Consider the following 19,786-nt stretch of genomic DNA (forward strand, 5'->3'; position numbering starts at 1 on the left):
AGATCAGTGCTGAGGAACATCATGATTGGGATTTCATTGCTTTCTGCTTGGCTAGAAGTGGAGCGATTCGACATGGGCTGGTCCGTGCGGCAGCAAGAGAAACTTTTGCATGCGGACCACCGTCGAAAAGATCAGACGACACTTGAGCAGGATCATATGCAAAGGTGGACGACCTGAAGGGTCTTGGCCGGCCTTCAGTGAGAATGATGGCTACTGTCCACGTTCAGAAGGGGAATATTACACAAGTTCGAGCAAAGCACAGCAGAATAAAGGTCAGGAAGTATACGCTGATCGACGTGGCCAATGATGCAATGGACTGGCAGTGAGGTCTTGATCATGGAGGAGGGAGCATGATCCACACAATCGTGTTGCCGTCAGCATTTCGCGAGAGGCCTCGAGTCTAGCAGCATCCAGCTACTCCTTACTGGGCCTGTTCCATATGCAGACAAGCAAAAATGAAGGTATGCATTCGGAGCTCAGGTGTCTGATCAGTAAGGAGAGAGGGATTGCCCCAGCCGTCTACCTACCGGATTGATGAGATGCAGAGTCTCGCCAGACATTGAGGATGAACAGACTAATCCCTGTCCTGTGTTCCGCTGAAGCATTCAGTTCATGATCAGTATAGAAACGGATTGCCATCAGGAGGGAGTGTGTAATGGAGAGCCGAAGCTGAGACAGTGTGGGCAACGTTCTCCTGTACTTGAAATGATATCGATGGCGGGAAGCATGACACCGCCGTCGACCGGACCATTCCTCCATCCATCAGCGACGACATCATTCTGCCGCACCACCACAGAAAATTCAAGCCTGGTCGTCCTGCAACTTCACTTTCGTCTTGGCGAGAGTATCCTCACACACTGTTCATCTCATCTTCTTTTCAGAAATCGTTGTCTTCCTTCTCTCCTCTCCTCTCCTCTTCCTATTTCTTCTTCTTCATACCACCACCTTCTCTTGAGGCGTCGATGCTTGCATCATCGACTCATGGGAAGAGAAGACTGGTCCTTTGGACTTTGTCTGGCTACTTGCCACAATTTTTTGGAACACTCTCCCCTTCCCCTACCACTTTGAACTGACTTCTAGCTGATGAGACTGCAGAGACCAGTGACTTTGAACGGCTTGGCAACGAACTGACGGTAAGCTCACGAGATACTCGAGGTCGAGTCTGACTGACTTTCTAGACACGATCGACAATGACCGTTACGAGGTCCGATTCGCACGAACCGCCGACGACCGCCACGAGATCCGAACGACCGTTCCCGCCACCGATGACCACCGCCGACCGCCGCCGCCGACCGCCACGAACCCTCAATGACCGCTACGAGGTCTCATCGCGACGAACCGCCGATGACGCCGAGCCTTCGAGTCGAGACGCGAGGTAAGTCTCACCCACGTCTCATTTTACAGTCACTGACATCTCATGTACATTCTAGAGACAGGTACTGGTCTCCACAACGCAGTGTGTCCTTGTGGTGGCGTCGTACGGACGACGTTCAGGTGAGTCATCAACTTCGAAGAATTCTTGTCCATGAGTGAGACGGAGCTGACCTGAAATTAAAATCGTTCAGGTTCAGACTGGTGTGGTGGGAAAGAAAGTCGAGTGATTTGAAGTTCGAGACGGGAAAGGTCAACAGCAAGTCAGCGGCAAATCAACGGCAAACTCAACAGAAACTCAACAGCACCTGGGAGTCACCATCGGAGGATCAGCAATAGGTGGAAGTCAGAACAGTTCAACAGTCAGGCACATGGACCCCGATCTGAGGGAAACATCAAGGGAAGGAAATGCAGGTACAACATCTCAAGTCTCAATCAAAGGCCAGCCAGTACACACAAGAACCTGCAGGCGAAAAGTCACAACAAGTTGGAGAAGAACAGCCAAAACCAAAAGAAAAGCAAAGAAAAGACGCCCAGAAAGGAAGGCCACGACATGAAAGAAAAAAAAATCCAAAAGGCCACACTATCAAAAGGCCAAAGTGCAGAGTCAACAAGCACAAAGATAGCACCACAGGGATACATCAATCCATTATGTAGTGAAGTCAGGCAGAGCTATGGGTGGGGCGGGTTTTGTGACCGTTGATGTGGACAAGCTCGGCGGCAGCGGTGGTGAAAGAAGGATATCCTCGATGTGATCTGGTACCTACGGAAGGAGGTTGTGGTGGCAATGGTGGCAGAGACGAAGGGAGGGGAAGGGAGAGCAAGGAAGGGTGCTTGTCCGAGTGACACCACAGAAGAACAAGAGAGAAACAAAGAAAAAGAGAAAAGATCGAAAGAAAAAAAAAAGGAAAGCAAAGATCAAAAGTCGAAATCAACACAAATCAACAACAAGATCAAAGTCAAATGATCAGATCTCTCATCCACAAGAACCTCCGACAATGTCGAGAGTGAGAGTATCAAAGGCCATTCTCGAAAAAGAGAGAAGAAAAAAGGCCAAGAAAGAGATAGTTAGACCTGGGATAGAAAAGAAACACGAGCAAGAGCGGGAAAGTCAGATATGGGAAAGCTCTCTGCGTGGAGGATGTAGATAGCAGGGCCACGAGGACAAGCACCCTGGTGGAGTGATGTGGAAGGGTGGAGGTTGAGAGTTGAGATGGAAGGGAGGAGGACGAGATGGAAGGGAGGAGGACGAGATGGAAGGGAGGAATTTGGCATCAAGCGGAGGGCAAGATGGCACAGATTACAGGGTACTTTCAGTCTCAGGCCTTGTGAAGGGATGATTAGGAATCAGGATTGTTCAGAACTCAACTTAGGGGCGATCAAAGTTGTGATGGAATATGTACTGTACTCGATGATGGATGGAGAGACGGATTGGATTGATGAGACCCAGGCATGGGAATGGATGTGCATGGAATGGGCTTGATTATGGCGGCGGTGGCGGCAGAAGTAGAACGAAAGGTAGCCGGGAAGACAAGCGGCGGAACTTACTTACTGGAGGACGGTAGACTAGACCAGATGAGACTCAACGAGATAGAGACAGAGACAGAGAGTGAGAGGTCGAGCGGGACTTGATGGTAGGAATCCCTGGGAAGGAAGATACATTAGGTAGACATGAACATAGATATGTACGAACAAGAACAAGAACAAGAACATGACACCGACAAGAACATAATCAGAATCCACATCCACCATGCATGCATGCCATGGCAATGTGAAGAAGACTGGACAATCAGAGATGAGGTACACATCTGGTATCGAATGTCGCAAGTCAAGTCACTACGTGGGTGGACCTGTACGTATTCTAGGGCAAACCTCAAAGCTCGAGTTTCAATGCTCGAACTCAGAGCTGGGAAAGCTGGATGATGAGGCCAACCAGTCAGCGTAATCGTAGTACATATTGCACGCACAAATCGATCATCCAAAAGTGTCCTCTCCATGACTTGATACGCGAGGACTGTGTTTCACGCGGCCGAGAATACTGTGAGGCCTATTCGGCGACACGGACACGGACGAGGAAGAGGGCGCGGGTATTCGTTCACATTGACTGACTGTACATTACTCTGAGGGACAGGTCTTTCGCCGCCAACTCTCCTCGAGCCTGCTTCTATTGCTGAACCATGACCCAGACTCTGCCCCATTCACATCCTGACAGCCAAAGAGACACAAGGGATTAACGCGTCGGGGAATGTACATGGAGAAATAGTCGAGAGAAAGGTGACACCTCGACATCGAACGGCGGCAAGGATTTGAAGCGTCTCGCCTCCTCGACGTGGATAGATTGAGACTCCTCCAACGCCTTCGCTAGCTGAGAATGAAAGTCCTGCCACTGCGAACTGCTGGATAGTCGACAGGAAACGCTGGTGTCGCATGTGAAGATGATTGTCGGTGGCTCCAACGATCGGTTCGCAGGTAGCTTTCCGTAGGTGACGGTAACGTGGCTGGTCTGTATCCCGTACTCTTGGCGACTGAACCCTAAAAGACTATAGGTCTCCTGGATTGTATGGTGTTAGAAAATTTGTAGATGTTTTCTGTCGCGTCTACTCGTGTCTTGACTCAATCGACGCCAGCGTAGAGGTCGACGACGATGTTGATGGCACTGGAAGAAGATTGTCAGCAATTGCATCATCCTTGGTGACAAGAAGACAAACTTACGCAACAAGGATTTCCGCCGCGATAAGAATGATGACTGTTGGCTGTCAGCGGCGCGGCCGACAGCAGGTTCGAAAAAGCTTACCGATCCACTCTAGAACCTCGCCATGTCGTCGACTGCCTTGCTCCCTCAGGACCGCGAGCAAGTCTAGCTCAAGTTAGTCGATGTTCTGGATGTGAATTTCACCCCGATCACGTCTGTGAAGGAGCAGATTGGACTCACCAGCAATCACATCCAACCTCTCGGTCAACAAGCCTACCCGCTGTTCAATCTCCAGGTAACTCCTGACAGCAGCATAAACCGGCTCAAGATGCGGTTCTGCCCACATCAGTTCCGGGCTATCCAGGACAGATCCTTGCAAATGAATGTTGATCCTCAAGATGAACAGCTCTCCAATCTGCATATTTAGCTGTCTTCTCGTCAAGTTGACGCTACCGGTCTGCGCAATAAGCGCCGGCAGAGGGCTCGTCGTCTCGATCGTCTCGCTGACGAGATCCTCAAACAAGCTCGTCTTGACAGATTGTGACAGGGCATGGGAGATGGCCAGCTTGGTCATATAATTCCGCGGGTCTCGCAACGAGATGAAATCGTTGTAAATCCGTGCTTGATATTCTTTTGTGTAATAGAAGTTGAAGTTCTCGGTCTGAACTGACTCGGTGGGCAGGGGAGCGTCGCTGAACTTCGACATGTCGTGCAAGAACCTTTGTTCCTGTTGAACGGTCATGCCCCAGATAACAACAGTGCCATAGTCGAAAATGAAGATTTCGGGGGTGTGAACAGTGGTGGAAAGCTCGGAAGTCGATCGATCGTGCATTTCGTCACCGTCGGGATGGCGCAGGTCGGTGGAGGAACGGGTGGCGACGATGGCCAGCTCTTCGAGTGTTCCGGGTTCCGTGGGGGTTGCTCCTGCTGGGGGACCCAGTTCATCTTGCAAGTCGATAAGGTTTTCCCTTCGATGTTTGTTGTTGTCTTCGACTTCGACGGCGCTGTCTGAGAACCTTCTTTCTCCGGGACCCATTCTCGGGGATGCCATCACTCGTGCCAGCCGCTCTTGAACTGGACTGGAGCCACTCTCGCTCCCCTTGTTCTTCTTCAGATATTCGTAGTCGTAGGGGCTGTACAGACACTCGTCGAACAGTTTGGGGTTTGCACCTCGGGTCCTGGCTCTCGACTTCATGAATTTCATTATGCCTTCCAGACGGTAACCTTGGGCCATACAGTACGCAGTCACACGAGGTAGTCTGTCTCGGTCTGCTTTGCCCAGTCTCGCGGCGTCCCTTCTCGCGGTGGGATCTTTTATCCTGGTAAACTGTGCGTATACATCTCTGCCACTCTCCTCATCGGCCTCCTCCTCCTCTATGTCGGGATTCGGTAATATCTTCAACTTTTCTGTAGTCTTCGTCGTTCTCTGTGCGCCCGCCCTCGGGGCACCACTGAATGATTGGGTGGTAGGCAAAGGAGCTCCATGACTATTTCTTCGGCGTAGTTTTGAGTTGAAAGCACTGAGCATCGGCTGTTGCTCCCGGACCGCTTGACTTGAACTCGTCAGTGCGGAGGAAGGACTTTGCGAGGGCCTGAGAGCGGCTGACGACGTAGCTCCGGACTGTGTACTGACAGACGTCAATGGGTTGAATGTAACTGTCCGCGAGGCACGCAGGCCTGGACGCGAAGGCGAGCCGCCGGGCGAGTTATGCTGCGGGAGCAACGGCGACGACTCGCTGACTGTGGTCGCCATGATCTGGGTCGGTCCACGACCTCGCTGGATGCACAGGTAAGACGATCGTAAGGCCAACGCACAGAGCTGGACAACGCTACCTCGGTGCTTGTGAGTGGCGGAGTTGGGAGGATGCAGTTTAGACGGTGGTGTGTTCAGGTACAAGACCTGGACCACGCCATGGCATCATCGCCTCTACCTTTGACTTTCCATCTCCGAGCTCTACCAGGATCGCACTCCGCACCTACTTATTACATAAGGCGCCGCTGCCACGTGCAAATGGATCGCAGCGACACGACAGACCGAGCTACAGTTCTGCCACCTTCAAGGAGCTGAGGCAAGACGCAATTCATTCCATCCTTATGCTAGCCGCAAGAATAAACTACTGAGACCTGCTAGATGTACAACTTCCTAGAAGGCCGCTTTTCCTCCCGCCCCGATCCCCGCTGCCAATATCACAAAGCCAAGGTGAAAGGAGCACTCAGTAGTAGTAGGTCTCGTCCGGTGTACGCCCCCGCAGGTAGGCCGGCTCGCTGCCACGCACATAGATATCCTCAAATAGGATCTTGGGGGTCGGCTCTGGGACGGGCATCTTCTCCGCCTCCGCAACCTCGCTGTCAACATCCTCCCTCGCCTTCTTGTCAATCTGCTTGAGCTCGTCCTCGGTGCAGACGCCCCAGTCGAGGATCTTCTGCTTGAGGCCGGCAATGGGGTCGTTGGTCGATCGCATCCGCTGGATTTCTTCTCGGGTTCGGTATGTCGTGCCAGGGTCGGACATGGAGTGGCCACCGTATCTGTAGGTGACGTATTCATACACCAGAGGTCCCTTCTCGCTGGTGGTGTATTCTCGGCCATACTGCACTGCTGCCTTCACAGCAAGCACATCCATGGCGTTGATCTTCAAACCGGGAATGTATTGTCCTCGCTTGTAGTACTCGGTCAAGGCGGACGATCGAGCCGCAGAAGTGCCCATCCCGTACTTGTTGTTCTCGCACCCAAACATGACGGGCAAGTTCCACAGCTTGGCCATGTTGAATGCTTCGAAGACCTGGCCTTGGTTGGAAGCGCCATCGCCGTACAGAGCCAATGTCGTGGTCTTGCTGCCGGTGTATTGATGCGCGAAGGCAATACCAGCGCCGACCGGGACCTGCGCTCCAACGATCCCGTTGCCGCCATAGAAGTTGGGCGCAAACATGTGCATAGACCCTCCCTTTCCGTAGGCGATGCCCTCTCGTCGCCCGAGGAGTTCACCGATGATGGACTTGACTGTGCCGCCGCGCATGAGGGCAAAACCGTGGCATCGGTAGGCGGTGATTATAGCATCGTCTCGAGTGATGGCGTGTTCAATGCCCACGGCGACGGCTTCTTGGCCGGTGGACAAGTGGCAGAACCCTCGGATCTTCTTCTCCTTGTAGAGCCTGTCGGCCGCCATTTCCATGCGGCTGGCCCCTGGTCAGCAAAGTGGCCCCAGCCTTCATTCGCGTGCTCTTCACTCACCGGACGGCCACCATGTCGTAGTACATCTTTTTCAGTTCCTTCTTGGTCGTGTCGAGCGTGTACGGGGGCGGGTCGAGGTTGTAGGTTTCGAAACTCTCATCCGAGAGCTTCACGGGGAACGGCTTGTCATCTTCCTGCACACAAAGCGTGAGTTTCCGCCTCGAGTAACGACTGGATTCTAGTCAAGGCCTTACGTCGGGGACGTCGTCTTTCTCAGCATGCGAGCTGGCGGCGTCCGTTGTGACAGTCCTTCGGGCTAGCTGGTATGCTTGTCTCTTGGGAAGCGACTGCACGCCAAAGCCTCTCAGACAAGCTCGCGACAACATGGCTGGCAAAGGAGCGAACGAAAAGAACGAGGAGCGATGCGAAGATACAATGGGGAGGATGGGAGGATGGGCGATTGTTAGGTGTTTCTTAGCTGGATCGTGTTGGGACGCCGAAAAAAGAAGCGGAGCTCAATGGATCGGATCCCGTCTGGCGTTTGGCGTTTGGCGTTCGGCGCCGCTTTCAGCGTCCAGCAAAACTCACGGCTAACACTGTCCTCCTCGTACGAATATACAACAATACAACGCTTGCGACACTTGTCATGTGCTCGTGTTATCATTCGAATCTGCTTGCGGATGTCCCTGTCTGGATGCAAACCTCCCTGGTGGTCCATCAACGCCGTGTATGCTCTCCGTGTCACACGATCAACGAGGGTATCACAACTACAGCCTTGACGGATGTTCCACCGTTCCCGCCTCCTCCATCGAACAGTTCCTCAGTAGCCCCCAGGGCCTACCAGACCTGGTTGGGCGCCGTATCCTCCAGCAACTCCGCCCTGGTGTCCTAACTGCGCAGGTTGCTGCAGAGTTGAACTGACATGGGGTCTACCGTGTCCCGCATAGTTGGGCAGATCAGAAAACCACGGGTGGCGCAGCGCATCCTGTGCGCTGATCCTATTCTCCGGCCTGAGCTGCAACAATTTTCCCAAGAGATCTAGCCCCAGTTGGTCGATTTGTGGTAGAAGAATGGCTAACGACTGAGTGGCGTATGAGGGGAAGTTGCTCTTGTATTCAGGCAGCTGAGAAATGCCGGGCCACGTCCTCTCCGAGGGTGTGCCCATTAGCCTGAAAATCTTCTGTAGTTGGTCTTCGTTCGTGGTGCCGGGGAAAAGCGGTCGGCCAGTGTACATCTCTGCCATGATGCATCCGGCGGACCAGATGTCAATACTGGTGTTGTAGGTCCGCGATCCGAGCAGAACGTCTGGCGCTCGGTACCACAGTGTGACCACTTCGTTCGAGAAGGTGTTGACGGGGATCCCGAATGCTCTTGCCAGGCCGAAATCGGCCAACTTCAACTGCCCCTTGGTATTGATGAGCAAATTTTGAGGCTTGAGGTCGCGGTGGAGGACCCGATTCTCGTGGCAGAATGCGGTGCCTCGTAGTAAATCCTGCATGAATCGCTTGATGGTGACATGGTCGAGCTGGCCCCTGTCTCCCCGTGCGTCCATGTACTTTTTCAGGTCCTTGTCCATGTACTCGAAAACCAGCATGAGCTTGTTCTCCGTGTGAATGACATCGTGCAGCGTGACGATATTCTCGTGCTTGAGCTCCTTCATCAAACTGATTTCTCTAATGGCGGTCGAAGGCGTGCCCTCTTCCGAATCGAGATGGATTTCCTTGAGAGCGACCAGCTCGCCCGTCTGTCGGTTCCGGCCCTTGTAGACGGTGGCGTATGTTCCTTCACCTAACTGTGCTGCATGTCAGTCCGGCGACGTTTGCGTACGTGATTAATGGGAGCATACCTTCTCCAACTGCTGGAACGAACTGGGATGCCTCCGATCCATGTCTGTGTAGGATCTACGCTCTTGCACGTTTGTTCTCGCAGGAGGAGGGGCAGTGGTGCCTTGAAACAGCACCGAGGCGGGCGAAATCACTCGCTCAGCGAGCTGCTGTGCGGTGAGTTGTGGGGGCTGTTGACGGCTTCCCTGCTGAGAATGCGACTGCGACTGCGGCTGCGGCTGCGACTGCGACTGGGACTGGGACTGAGAGTGTTGTGAAGACGTGTTAGAAGAGATCGAAGAGCGATGCGGGATGGAAGTGGAACGCGAAGAAGACATGACAAGGCAGCCGGGGACCAGGCCCAGAAAAAGAGATGCAGCCTCTCTGGGATTTCACTCAGATTGGTGGTTGGCGGCGACGATCTTCAAGCACCAGGCCAGACTCCAGTAACATGCGAACCATTTGCCACGAGCGGCTAAGAAGCTGCCAGGGGGATCGCGGTGCCTGGAGAGAGCGTGGTTACTCAGATGTCACCAAACAGAGCAGCAGACCGTCCGAAACATGTTACTTCATTCCCAAGATCTTCAAGCAGGGCGCCTGCTGTACCCCGCCATTCGCTATTTGCTTGCTGGCTTCGAGCGTCTACAACTGGTCAGGACCCAGAAGCCGCGCCTGCGTCTCGCCTGTTGTTGCTTGCTGGGCAGATGCGGGTGGAAGGCAATTAATACCTCGGCGCTTGCCCATCGTTATGAATAGGAATAGGCCTGCCTCAAACCATCCGCCCTGCTTCGGCCTCACGTCGTCTGCGTCCATGGATAGGCTCTCCCAGGAACCGAGTCGAGGACTTCTATGCATGGAGGATTAACTTATGTATTAAATCTAAACGCCTCTGAGGAAATGCTGGCCCGCAGCTTCCTATACAAGGGCATCTATCCTGCCGGGCTCGCGCCCATCCGGAGTCTTCATTGACACTGAGCCAAATCTTCGCTTCTTCCTGTGCATGCTAGACTTTTGGTGATCCAATGACAATTCGCTTGCTTTTGAACATGCTAAGTCGCTTCACAATGATAGTTATTCATAGATGCCGGCCGTCAGTGAGGGGGTATCTTCTTCAAGGCGGAAAACCAATGGGCTGCATATCTTCTCTTCAACATCATGTCGTGATAAGTCGTCTCGTGTTCTTCGTGAAGCCTCCAGGGCATGTTGCGGTAATTTTCAGAATGGTGATAAATGTAGATGATATAGGTCGGATCAAGCCGTGCGCGGGTTGCCAGTGGACGGCGATTGCCTCTTCCCTCCGGCGGTAGCGAGTGTTGGGACAACCGGTTCACTCATAGTCCGCCGCCGCGTCTCAAAAACCGGACGTTGCGCATATGCGATGAGCATCTTAAAGCTGGAGCCTCGCCCTTTGCACTCGCTCAGCACGTTCTTGTCGGCGAAGATGCTTCTAGCGAGATTGCCGTCGCTGATGACGCTCGCTTCAAAGCAATGCTGCCACCATGTTCGCGCGGTCGTTGACACGATCTTGCCAATACGCAGATCGGCGTTGTCTGAGCGGTCGGACAGCAGCTCGTTCAGCGAAAGGTTGGTCCCCTTCCGGCCTTGGCTAAAAGTCATTCGGAGAGATGCGTCGCCCGGCCTCACATCACCAGATCTTCGCCTGGCGAACCCATCTGATCCTCGACTCGAGCGCGAGGATGAGGACGAATCGGCCGACCCTGGCGGGCGTCCTGCAACGGGGACGCCGACGACACAGCGACTGATGTTCGTGAAACCTCGCGAGCCGAGCACGCTCTGGACATTGTCGATAATAGGCCGGAGGCTGATCTGCTTGTCTGCTGTCGTCATTCTAAACTTCAGTTCTCGGACAGCGCGTCGAGTCTGCACACCCATGTTGACAATGTCGAGGTCCAGCAGCATCAATTCGAGATAGCCGCCAGGGAGCAACACTCGCCGGCACTCGGCGATGATGTTCTTCATCTTGGCCTCTGCCATTGCCGGTGGAAAGCGCAGTACTATTACAGAAAAGAAGCTGGGCGGGAAAGGAAAGCGCTCGTGGAAACTGGCCACCTCTGCTCGTCGATGGTTGTCTGGGGCATGCTGGGATGGTTGGGACATTCTCATCCCCTTCGCATGGGTCTTCTCCTTGAGGTCATGCACAAATGCCTTTTGCGCTTCGTAAGTGACGGCGCAGTAAATGGACCAATCTTCGTTCCCAAGACCATCGATGACGAGAATGTGTCTTTCAGGAATGGTTTGAATTTCGTCATGTGCCGGAGAGAACAGCACCCTGCCAAACGAAAGCCACTTGGATACCATAAGCGACGCATAGTGAAGCTCGTTTTGAGCGATTGGGTCTTTGCTCCGCTCGACGACCTCCAGCATTGCTACATTTTCCTGATGAGACGGTTCGGACGGCAAATCAGGTGCACTTGTAATCGTCGTCGGGCGTTCGAGGGAATGACTCGCACTAGATGTGCTCAGGCGCTCGGAAAATTTGGCACTGCTTCCCGATTGATGTCTGTACTCGTTCAGGAGATCTCGAATAGACAGGGGCGATGAAAGGTCCATTGAAGAATGCAACGCCGAAGCGATCCTTGAGCGGCGCAGTCGAATGTCGTCTCCGACAAGTCGCTCGGGCATTGTCGGCGGAGGGAACACGACTGGCGGCGTGACTGACGTCGCTGGCGCTCCTGCGTAGAGAGGTCTTTTCATGGCTGGTACGGGAAATTCCGACAGGATGGGATCTGATGGTTGCGCTCCTAGCGAGGGGTCCTGCATCATCTGCCGTCGTTCAAGCCCAGAACGCTCGAGGCTTGGGCTATCTGGTTGCGCTAGTGCCTTGATGCTTTTTCTGGCTCGAGACGGCGACATGACGTGGTCGATGAAGTCGTCGTACTCATTCCAGACCTCGTCAATACTTGGACTACCTGAAAAGTAAGTACTTGTCTGCAACGCGCTTCTTCCAGGCATTCCAACTATCGATGGCCCTGGAACGAGTGGCGGACCGAGAGTACTCGATACCCCTGCTGATCCGCTCGAAGTTGAAACATCAGAAGTCTGCCTCGATGGGAACTGCAAGAACTCGGCTTCTTCAAGGTTTGGGGCATTGACGGCTTGATCGCTGTCAGCGCTAGCGAAAGGTCTGCTTAGTAGCACGTCGGTGCTGAGCTGAAGTGGCATCGACGGCGTGACATCTGAGAAGCCTGATACCGCGTCAAACTCCTCAGTCGCAGGAGATCTGATGAACGGCTGGGAGAAAGAAGTCCGACTGGGTTTATGTTCCCTTTCGGTCCTCTGTACGACGGGCGGGATCCTGCCAACCCGGACGAGGCGTGGCGGCCGTTGTGTCGGCTGCTCTGTTGGGATAGGTGCTTGCTCGACCGGGTTTTGCAGCGGTACTGAAGGCGGCGATCTTGTGAAAGTCTGCTGCGGCGAGACCGGGACACTCGGGAGAAAGACGTCGTCTTCGTAGACTTCGTGTCGTTGCTCATCTTCCCCAAGATCTCCGCCATAGCCTTCAATCAAGGGACTGACTGCTGGGAAGTCCACCACCTGTGCGAGGTAGTCCCCAACAGGTTCAGGCGGGTTGACTTCACTCTCGGAATCAATCATCGCATAGTATGGCATCTGTCGCGATATTGGTATCGCAGAAACGCTGACAGGCATCTCTTCAGGGGACGAAGATGGTAGACCAACAGCCCTTTCTGGTTCGGGATCTGTGCCTTTTCGTCGGAAAATATTCCATCGGAGCTTCCTGGACTTTTTCTCCTTGGGCTTCGGGAACCCAGTGTCTCCACGACTGGGATCAGGAATCGTGCTTGGCGTAGACGTTGGAAAGGCCGAAGACCGACTTTCGTCCTGGCTATTGATATACAAGGGCGCGGAGAGGCCTTCAGTCCTGATTGGAGTTGGGAGATTGAAACCCTCGGCATCATTTCCAAAACGCTGTGATCGCCGTAACGCCAGCGTGGGACCAACTGTTGGATCCCTAGCGGTGGACGGTATGTCTCGCAGAGACTGTTGACCCAAAGATGTCTTTGACTGTGTCGGAGTCCCCCATCCGTCGAAGACGGGGCCAGGAGGTGCTGAGGTGCTGTAAATGTTGAGTTGACTGCCTGACTCGCTCTTCATATTGTTACCGGAGCCACCAATCATCGGGACTGGCTTCAGTCGCGTGGCCGCAAATTCGTCCAGGTCAGATTGGCTGCTGCGATTGTGGCGACTTGTGCTGCGATTCTCCTTCGTCCTCGACGAGAACAGAGGTTTTCTCCTGGTACTGCTAGCGGACCTCTCACTCTCACTGCCCCTGGCGGATGAATCATCTTGTGACATTTTGCGGCCTCTTTTCCCATATCTACCATATCCCTCATGGCCTGTACCGGCGGCAGGACCTTTCCGCTGCAGCTTGCGCGGTGACTTTTCGACCTCAATTGAGGGAGACTTGGTTCTGCGACTAAAGAGACCCAAGCGAGAGAACTTCCCCGTACGGCCAGGGGAGTTTGGTACTGGAGCTTCCGGAACTTGTGGTGCTCTGGGGAGTGTCTCCGCAACGTTGTACCGCTCCTGTCGTTGTGCAGCTTCATCCGGTCGTCGTATACTGCGGTCTCCGTAGTATGGTATCGGCCGCACACGAGGGGCAGGACCGGAGTGATTGGCGTCGGCCGTCAAAGTTCTCTTCGCGGCTAGCGCGTGTGGCTCCTGTCGACTGGTTGCCGACAACTCATTCCGCAACGACTGTTGCAAATTGTCATGAGCCTGTGCAACGGTGCGGTGCTGCCACGAGTCTCCTACAGTGTCTGGATCTGTGCGACCACGTCCTGCCAAGGGGCTGTGCTCTAGCTCTGACGATGAAGGCGTTGGCTCCTGGGTGGACGCTTTCCGTTGCCTGTCGCTCTTGCTGCTGCTTCTGCTCAGAGAATGTTTTGCAGATGAAGTGCGTGGAGGAGGTGTAGGGGCCGGCGTATGTAATAGTGTGTTTTTTCTGGTCAGCGACTTGGTCGTTTCTTTTGACTTGGCTTGCCAGGCACCCTCAACAGACGGAGGAAAAGATTCCGGAAGAGCCGGCATTTTGGGGACTCTCTCTCGCTTGCCTGCAGGGAGTGGAACTGTCTGCGACCTCTTTGCGGGATTTGTCATGGGAATTTGCTGCACGATACCGGGTGACGTGGAAGACCATGATGTGGGTGTCGTAGTGGTAGTGGATACACTCCAAGGGCTGGGCGAGCTGGAAAACCGCGTCGAGGGACTGCTGACGGAGCTCACGGATTTATTAGACGTCTGCGGTAATCTCGTGGATGAGGCGGCAAGGGCTTGCAGCTCGGGTATCAGTCGAGGAGGGAGCTCCGTAGCGCGAGCGGTAGAATTTGCTCGCGGCATCACTATGCCAAAGATCGCATCCCGCCCCAAGTCCAAAGACGATTGCTCATAGTCCGAAGGCTCCTGGGTGCGCGCAAAACTCCTATCACCGGAGGTTTGCTCCCCCCGTCTCGGCCGATGGTATGATTCCATCACCAAAGGGACTTCTTGCGATGTTGACTCTGGGCGTGCAGTTGACCTGCCTATCCCAGAAGGGGCCGGCGCATTCTTCGAAGTGCTTATAGACCGCTGGGACGGATTTCTGGTGCTCGGCCGAGGAATGGCTGTTGATAGCTGCCCAGCCCTTTCAGGAGGACTGGTGGAATCTTCTCTTACAAAAGGTGGAGAGCGCGAAGCCAGTCGCGTGCTCGCATTGGGGCGAGTCGTATTGAGTTGACGTGCATTGTTACTGGCAGTTGGTACTGTTCGTGGCACGGTTGCATCTCCGGTTCTCGAAGCACCTTTTTGGGTGTCATACATCGGTTTTCTGTGCGACATATCCTCGGTCGGTTTGTATCCTCCGTTCCAGCCTCCGTTGATACGTGCAATGACAATAGACACATTGGGCTCATCCCGTGATCCTCACGTTTGAGGCTGCGACATCCAGGTCGAGTCGTTGTTCGAGCCGAAGTAGTAGATGTCAAAAACTGGTCTCCAGCCGCCAGCGTCTAGTGAAGACCGAGAAATGGTATCGTCAGATAATTCTTTCCAAAAGTGACTCGAGTAAGGTGTCGCACAAGGCACTGTGCCCGAGACAAGTAAGTGTCAAGGTCCTCTGGATGCCACGGGAATAGTATAGTCGTGGACTCTGATCGACAGTACGCGCCACACAAGCCTCTATGCTCGGCGAAGACCGAGGCTACTGTAAGGTGGGCGAAAAATAGTACACGGTGGCCCTGGCCGAGGCACGTGACACCGCAATGAACACTGCGGTCTGCGCAGCGGCCGCGTGTTTGAGACAAGAAATAATGAAAAAGCAGGTTGGAGGCAAAGTCTTTCTGGGATGATAAAGGCTCAAGAGGGAAACAGTTGCATGAAAGTGGGCGGATCATGCAGCCATCTTGTAACGAGGGCGGGATAAGCGAGTTCGGCTTAGTTGGCACGAGCACAAAAGCACTCGAATCCTCCAACGGGCTGATGCTGAGGCTTGCTTCATGATCAGAGAGTGTCTATCCACAGGCTGCATGGTGTCAACGTGTGGGGGCGCTAGATGGGCCGCACATGTGTCGTATTCAATGTTGAGCTTGCAAGGCGTCAACCACTTGGGGTCTCCGACTCCAGACCCCATCTGAGGTCTGTCTCGACTGTCTCCATGGCTCCTCCCGCGCCCAGTTGGAGCAGGAAGACTAATTGAGATAGCCGCCGATTTGGTAGGACCATCCAGATGGAGCTCTCATGGCCACCTGTATTGTGGTCAAGAATACAACGACTACGTACCGACTATGCAGCTAGGCAGGCGAGGCCGAGAGATGTCGTGCGTGTGCGTGTGCGTGTGCGTGGTGCGTCTTGCTGGTTTGGGCCTTCTTTACGGGTCATGTGCGGAAGACCAATCTAGTCGGCAGGTGGCTCTTGAGCGGCGTCATAGGCAGAACCGTTATGCAAAGGCAAGGCCGACTGCCAGAGACCGTCAAAAAGGCCTCAGTGAGCGCGGGATGGGGATCACACGGGGACGGAGGATCATGTGGCGACGCTTCGATCAGCGGCCGTCGGAGTGGACAGCGTGGACGGCTCTTGACTGACTGGTGCCCTCGTATTGTTCCCAGAATGGAGTAGAATCAGACATCGCTGGGGCCGCTGAAAGACGGCTATCCAACAGAGAGCGACGGGCAAAAAATGTGAAAGAAATGTGAGCCAGTAATCAGGTTGAAGTGAGGCTTGGGAGAAGGAGCTGCCGCGGAGTGGAGACCTGAGGGGAAGCAGGACCGGGGCGTAGGATTCGGGTTTGGTCTGCCGCAGGTGGCGACAGCTGAGAATCTCGTGCACAATAGCGTATAAGACTCGCCTAGTGGCAATACGCAGGCAGCGCCGGGCACCAGTAAGGCACCGCTGGGAGGCCGCTGGGAGTTTTCTGGGAAGGCTCGGGCCACTACCCTCGGCGGATCGAAGGCACGCGTCCTTCGGGGCTTGACAATCTGCTCTCGTATGCTCAACCGGGCATCTGATTGAGTCGTCACAAAAGTCTCGCCTGCTCGGCTTGAGCCAGCCACAAGTTTTGAAGAAAAGGATGTGCCGCAAAACCTCCGTCTCCTGTTCTGCGCCCCAGAAGTATGACTACGGTGTACTGAGGTACTTCCTCGTCGGCTGTTTGTTCCTTGCGTATGCCTCTCCGGAACACAGCCGTAGCCGCTCTGCAGTCTTCTCCACCAGTATGAAACGCATCTGACAATCTTCTCAGATCCCCAATGATGGGGTGACAAAATGCTGGTCACTGTAGCTACTGCACGCAGTCACAGACCTCAAACGTGCTTCTGCAAGTCACCGATGCAGCAAGCACCTCCTTAGCGTGCGTGCTGCAAGCCCCCAGGACGTTGTGGCTGCCAAATCCTCCGAAGCGAACTTTCCAGACCTGCATTTTCTTTCCCGCTTTCCTCCTCGTGCAGCAGCGATTTTCCTGGCCATGCGCCAATAAGAGTGCAGAGACGATACAATATCGTCTGTTTGTGGCTGATCTTGACACTGAGAACGTTTGATAGGATGCGCTTACGAGCAGCCCGTCTCGGGGTCCGGGGATCCTGTTGGCTCGAAATCCCCGAGGGTCCCAACTCAAGACCGCGTAAAAGCAGCTCTACCCGATCTGCTGATTCATCGAGCGACGATGATCTCAGATGTTCGACCTCCTGCCAGGCCGGGTGCGGGGCCAACCACAAGCGATAGTGATTATTTGTAGGACTTCTCTGCTCGACAACTCCATTGACGCCCCAAGTCCGCACCATGGCGCCACAAGGAGTCGTCTTTCCCATCGAAGGAGGGTGTATTTGTGGAGAAGTCCGTTATTCCATGACAACAGAGCCCATGATTGTCCATTGCTGTCAGTGAGTTTTAGAGAACGCCACCAAGCTCTTCGTCTCCTGCTGAAACAACACAGCTGTCGATGGTGCCAGCGGGAGACTGGAGCTTCCTTCGCTCTCCACGCTATGATTGAGACGGAGAGGTTGAGATTGCTCAAGGGCGAGCCGGAATGGACTACAGTGCCGAGTGCAAGTGGTGCCGGTCAACGTATCGCCCGGTGCGCTACATGCAAGACCGCTGTTTGGAGTGTTTACAACGCGGGCGAAATCAAAGCGCGTGTGAAGGACTCTATCCGCATCGTCGATGTCGGGACATTGGACAACCCAGACGCTTGGCCGCCTGATGCCCACGTTTGGATTTCCGACAAACAGCCATGGATTATCCTTTCAGACAAGACTCCCGCCTTCCAAGACAGCAACTATGTCCGTGAGGAGGTGTGGTCAAAGGAGAGCCTGGAGCGGAGACGAAAGGCAGGGGCATTCTCTGACGACGAATAAAGTCCGCCCAGGTAGGCGGTAGGTTGAGGCCTCAGCGGAGAACCTTACCAGTCTCGATTGTGGGACGAATGGCTAGCGGCTGCGTAACTCGAAAGCCTCATCCTGAGATACAGCTCTGATTGAGAACGCCTCTGTCGCTGTTGAAGTCCGCTCAGAATGGTAGTTTAGTCGCAGACCAGAAAGTGATGTCAAACACGGAGTATGACCTAAACGAAGCCAGATTACTCTTGGCTCAACTCCTTTCGCCAGCACACGGAAGGGTAATAATGACAGTCTTGCTTCATGTCACAAGTGATGCGCGGGCAGCATCTGGACAATTCGGTCCACAACTGGGCCAACCGCCTGCCGCATGCGGTATAGCGCGTGCCTGGGGTCCTCAGCCTTGGGTCCTAGAGGACCATTCCAGCTGAGGCGAATGCGGCTGAGACACTGGATCAGGTAACGTCTCGAATTCTTGACACTTCTGTCTATAGTCAATCCCTTGGATCTGCGTCGGCACCAGTATCTACCCGAAGGCGAGGCTGGCGCAATTTGCACGAGGAGTAAAATAAATTCCGGCCTCCGGCGTACAGCATCCAGACCGTGGGTAGAGAAGCACGATTACCTTCGGAGATGGAGAAACGGGCCGCAATAGACTGTCCCATGTACACAGCCAATGGCTTCCCCGTAGCCTGATGCCAATACATCCCGATCTGCTGGTCACAGCTGCGCCATAATGTCCCTCCATGCTCTCGTTCTGACCGCGGGGACTTCTCCTTCGGACCCCTGCGCCTCTGAAGGCAGTTGTGTATTCTGGACGTCACCTGGCAAACGCCTCGATCTCCATGACAGCCATGAGGATAAACTATCGGCATCTGTGTGGACCAAGTCCCCTGTGAGGGAGAGCATGCCCATCTTGTCATTCATGGAAAGCACGGTTGACAGCCAAGCCCAGGGGCGAGAATATGGGTATCAACTCAAAAAGCCAGGTGGCATTAAAGGACGTTCTTCGGTATTGTGGAACGGTGTTATGTCGACGAGAGATGTCATTCAACATCTACCACGTCCATGGCCATCAGCTACCTGAGATTCAACAATCATAAAACTCTCGGCACTTCCAGATCCACTCGAACTGATTGCCTCCAGACTTAGAACTGCCTTTAGTGAACGAAGGCGTCCCGTCTAAGATACCAGTCATCAGGCTGCCTGGGGCAGCTAGACTAACGACCTCAGCATTGTCACTTGGATCATTCTCAATGGTACGTGTTCTTCGTAATGCCATAGCAGCCGATCGGATGTGGCTAAGTAAGCGCGCGGAGTCTTCGGCTTGCAGAAGTGCATAATCGAGCTCAGCACTGCGGATGAATCTTTTCGTCTGCTGGAGAGACGAACAAAGACACAGCGTCGTCCTGGTCTTGCGGCCCTCGCACCGTCATATGCATGGCTTATTATCGCAAAGAATGCACTCGTGCACTGCATGACGGCGGTTAAAACATATCTCCTAGATCGCACTGTAACGTCTTCGAAGTTGCAGAGTTCATGCACCTTTAATTTTCAAGAGAGCAGATCACGGGCCGACTGAGTTCAGAGCGAAGGGAACGAAATCAGAGGATGGATGAAGAATACATGGCGTGTCTGAATGGCGTGGTGGACCTCGCATCGCGGCTCGTTTCTATGATGGTGGGAACTGCTAGCTTGCCGTACGGGTCGTCCGATTGCCAACACATCAACTGGAGCAGTGGCTTGTTGAGACTTTGTGCGTGGAAATTTCGACACTCGTTACAGGCTGAATGAGGATGCCAGATTGGAGCAAACGTTGAACGCGCCGATATGGCAGCGAATTGCTGGGTTCATTATTGACCGAACCGACAACATCGCGGATCATCTT

The 19,786-nt window shown here is 54.0% G+C and overlaps 6 protein-coding genes across 6 annotated transcripts; 2 read left to right on the forward strand and 4 right to left on the reverse strand.

Moving 5' to 3' along the window:
- Positions 1-4,079: 4,079 nt before the first annotated feature.
- G647_00547 (uncharacterized protein) lies at positions 4,080-5,816 on the reverse strand (the record flags this gene model as incomplete). The annotated part of the gene is made up of 3 exons (XM_008723950.1): positions 4,080-4,117; positions 4,166-4,228; positions 4,304-5,816. 3 exons carry the CDS (start codon positions 5,814-5,816, stop codon positions 4,080-4,082), a joined length of 1,614 nt encoding a protein of 537 aa, XP_008722172.1.
- Positions 5,817-6,276: 460 nt separating this feature from the next.
- G647_00548 (pyruvate dehydrogenase (acetyl-transferring) E1 component, alpha subunit) lies at positions 6,277-7,618 on the reverse strand (the record flags this gene model as incomplete). The annotated part of the gene is made up of 3 exons (XM_008723951.1): positions 6,277-7,237; positions 7,293-7,426; positions 7,487-7,618. The coding sequence occupies 3 exons, from the start codon at positions 7,616-7,618 to the stop codon at positions 6,277-6,279; spliced, it is 1,227 nt and encodes a 408-aa protein (XP_008722173.1).
- A 434-nt stretch (positions 7,619-8,052) lies between these two features.
- G647_00549 (serine/threonine-protein kinase pef1) lies at positions 8,053-9,393 on the reverse strand (the record flags this gene model as incomplete). Its single annotated transcript, XM_008723952.1, has 2 exons — positions 8,053-9,024; positions 9,079-9,393. 2 exons carry the CDS (start codon positions 9,391-9,393, stop codon positions 8,053-8,055), a joined length of 1,287 nt encoding a protein of 428 aa, XP_008722174.1.
- A 913-nt stretch (positions 9,394-10,306) lies between these two features.
- Positions 10,307-14,125, reverse strand: G647_00550 (uncharacterized protein; the record flags this gene model as incomplete). The annotated part of the gene is made up of 1 exon (XM_008723953.1): positions 10,307-14,125. The coding sequence occupies one exon, from the start codon at positions 14,123-14,125 to the stop codon at positions 10,307-10,309; it is 3,819 nt and encodes a 1,272-aa protein (XP_008722175.1).
- A 3,422-nt stretch (positions 14,126-17,547) lies between these two features.
- G647_00551 (uncharacterized protein) lies at positions 17,548-17,919 on the forward strand (the record flags this gene model as incomplete). Its single annotated transcript, XM_008723954.1, has 1 exon — positions 17,548-17,919. The coding sequence occupies one exon, from the start codon at positions 17,548-17,550 to the stop codon at positions 17,917-17,919; it is 372 nt and encodes a 123-aa protein (XP_008722176.1).
- Positions 17,920-19,572: 1,653 nt separating this feature from the next.
- Positions 19,573-19,692, forward strand: G647_00552 (uncharacterized protein; the record flags this gene model as incomplete). Its single annotated transcript, XM_008723955.1, has 1 exon — positions 19,573-19,692. One exon carries the CDS (start codon positions 19,573-19,575, stop codon positions 19,690-19,692), a length of 120 nt encoding a protein of 39 aa, XP_008722177.1.
- Between the last annotated feature and the right edge of the window lie 94 nt (positions 19,693-19,786).

This window comes from Cladophialophora carrionii (genome assembly GCF_000365165.1).
Source record: "Cladophialophora carrionii CBS 160.54 unplaced genomic scaffold supercont1.1, whole genome shotgun sequence".
NCBI classification, from domain to species: Eukaryota; Fungi; Ascomycota; class Eurotiomycetes; order Chaetothyriales; family Herpotrichiellaceae; genus Cladophialophora; species Cladophialophora carrionii.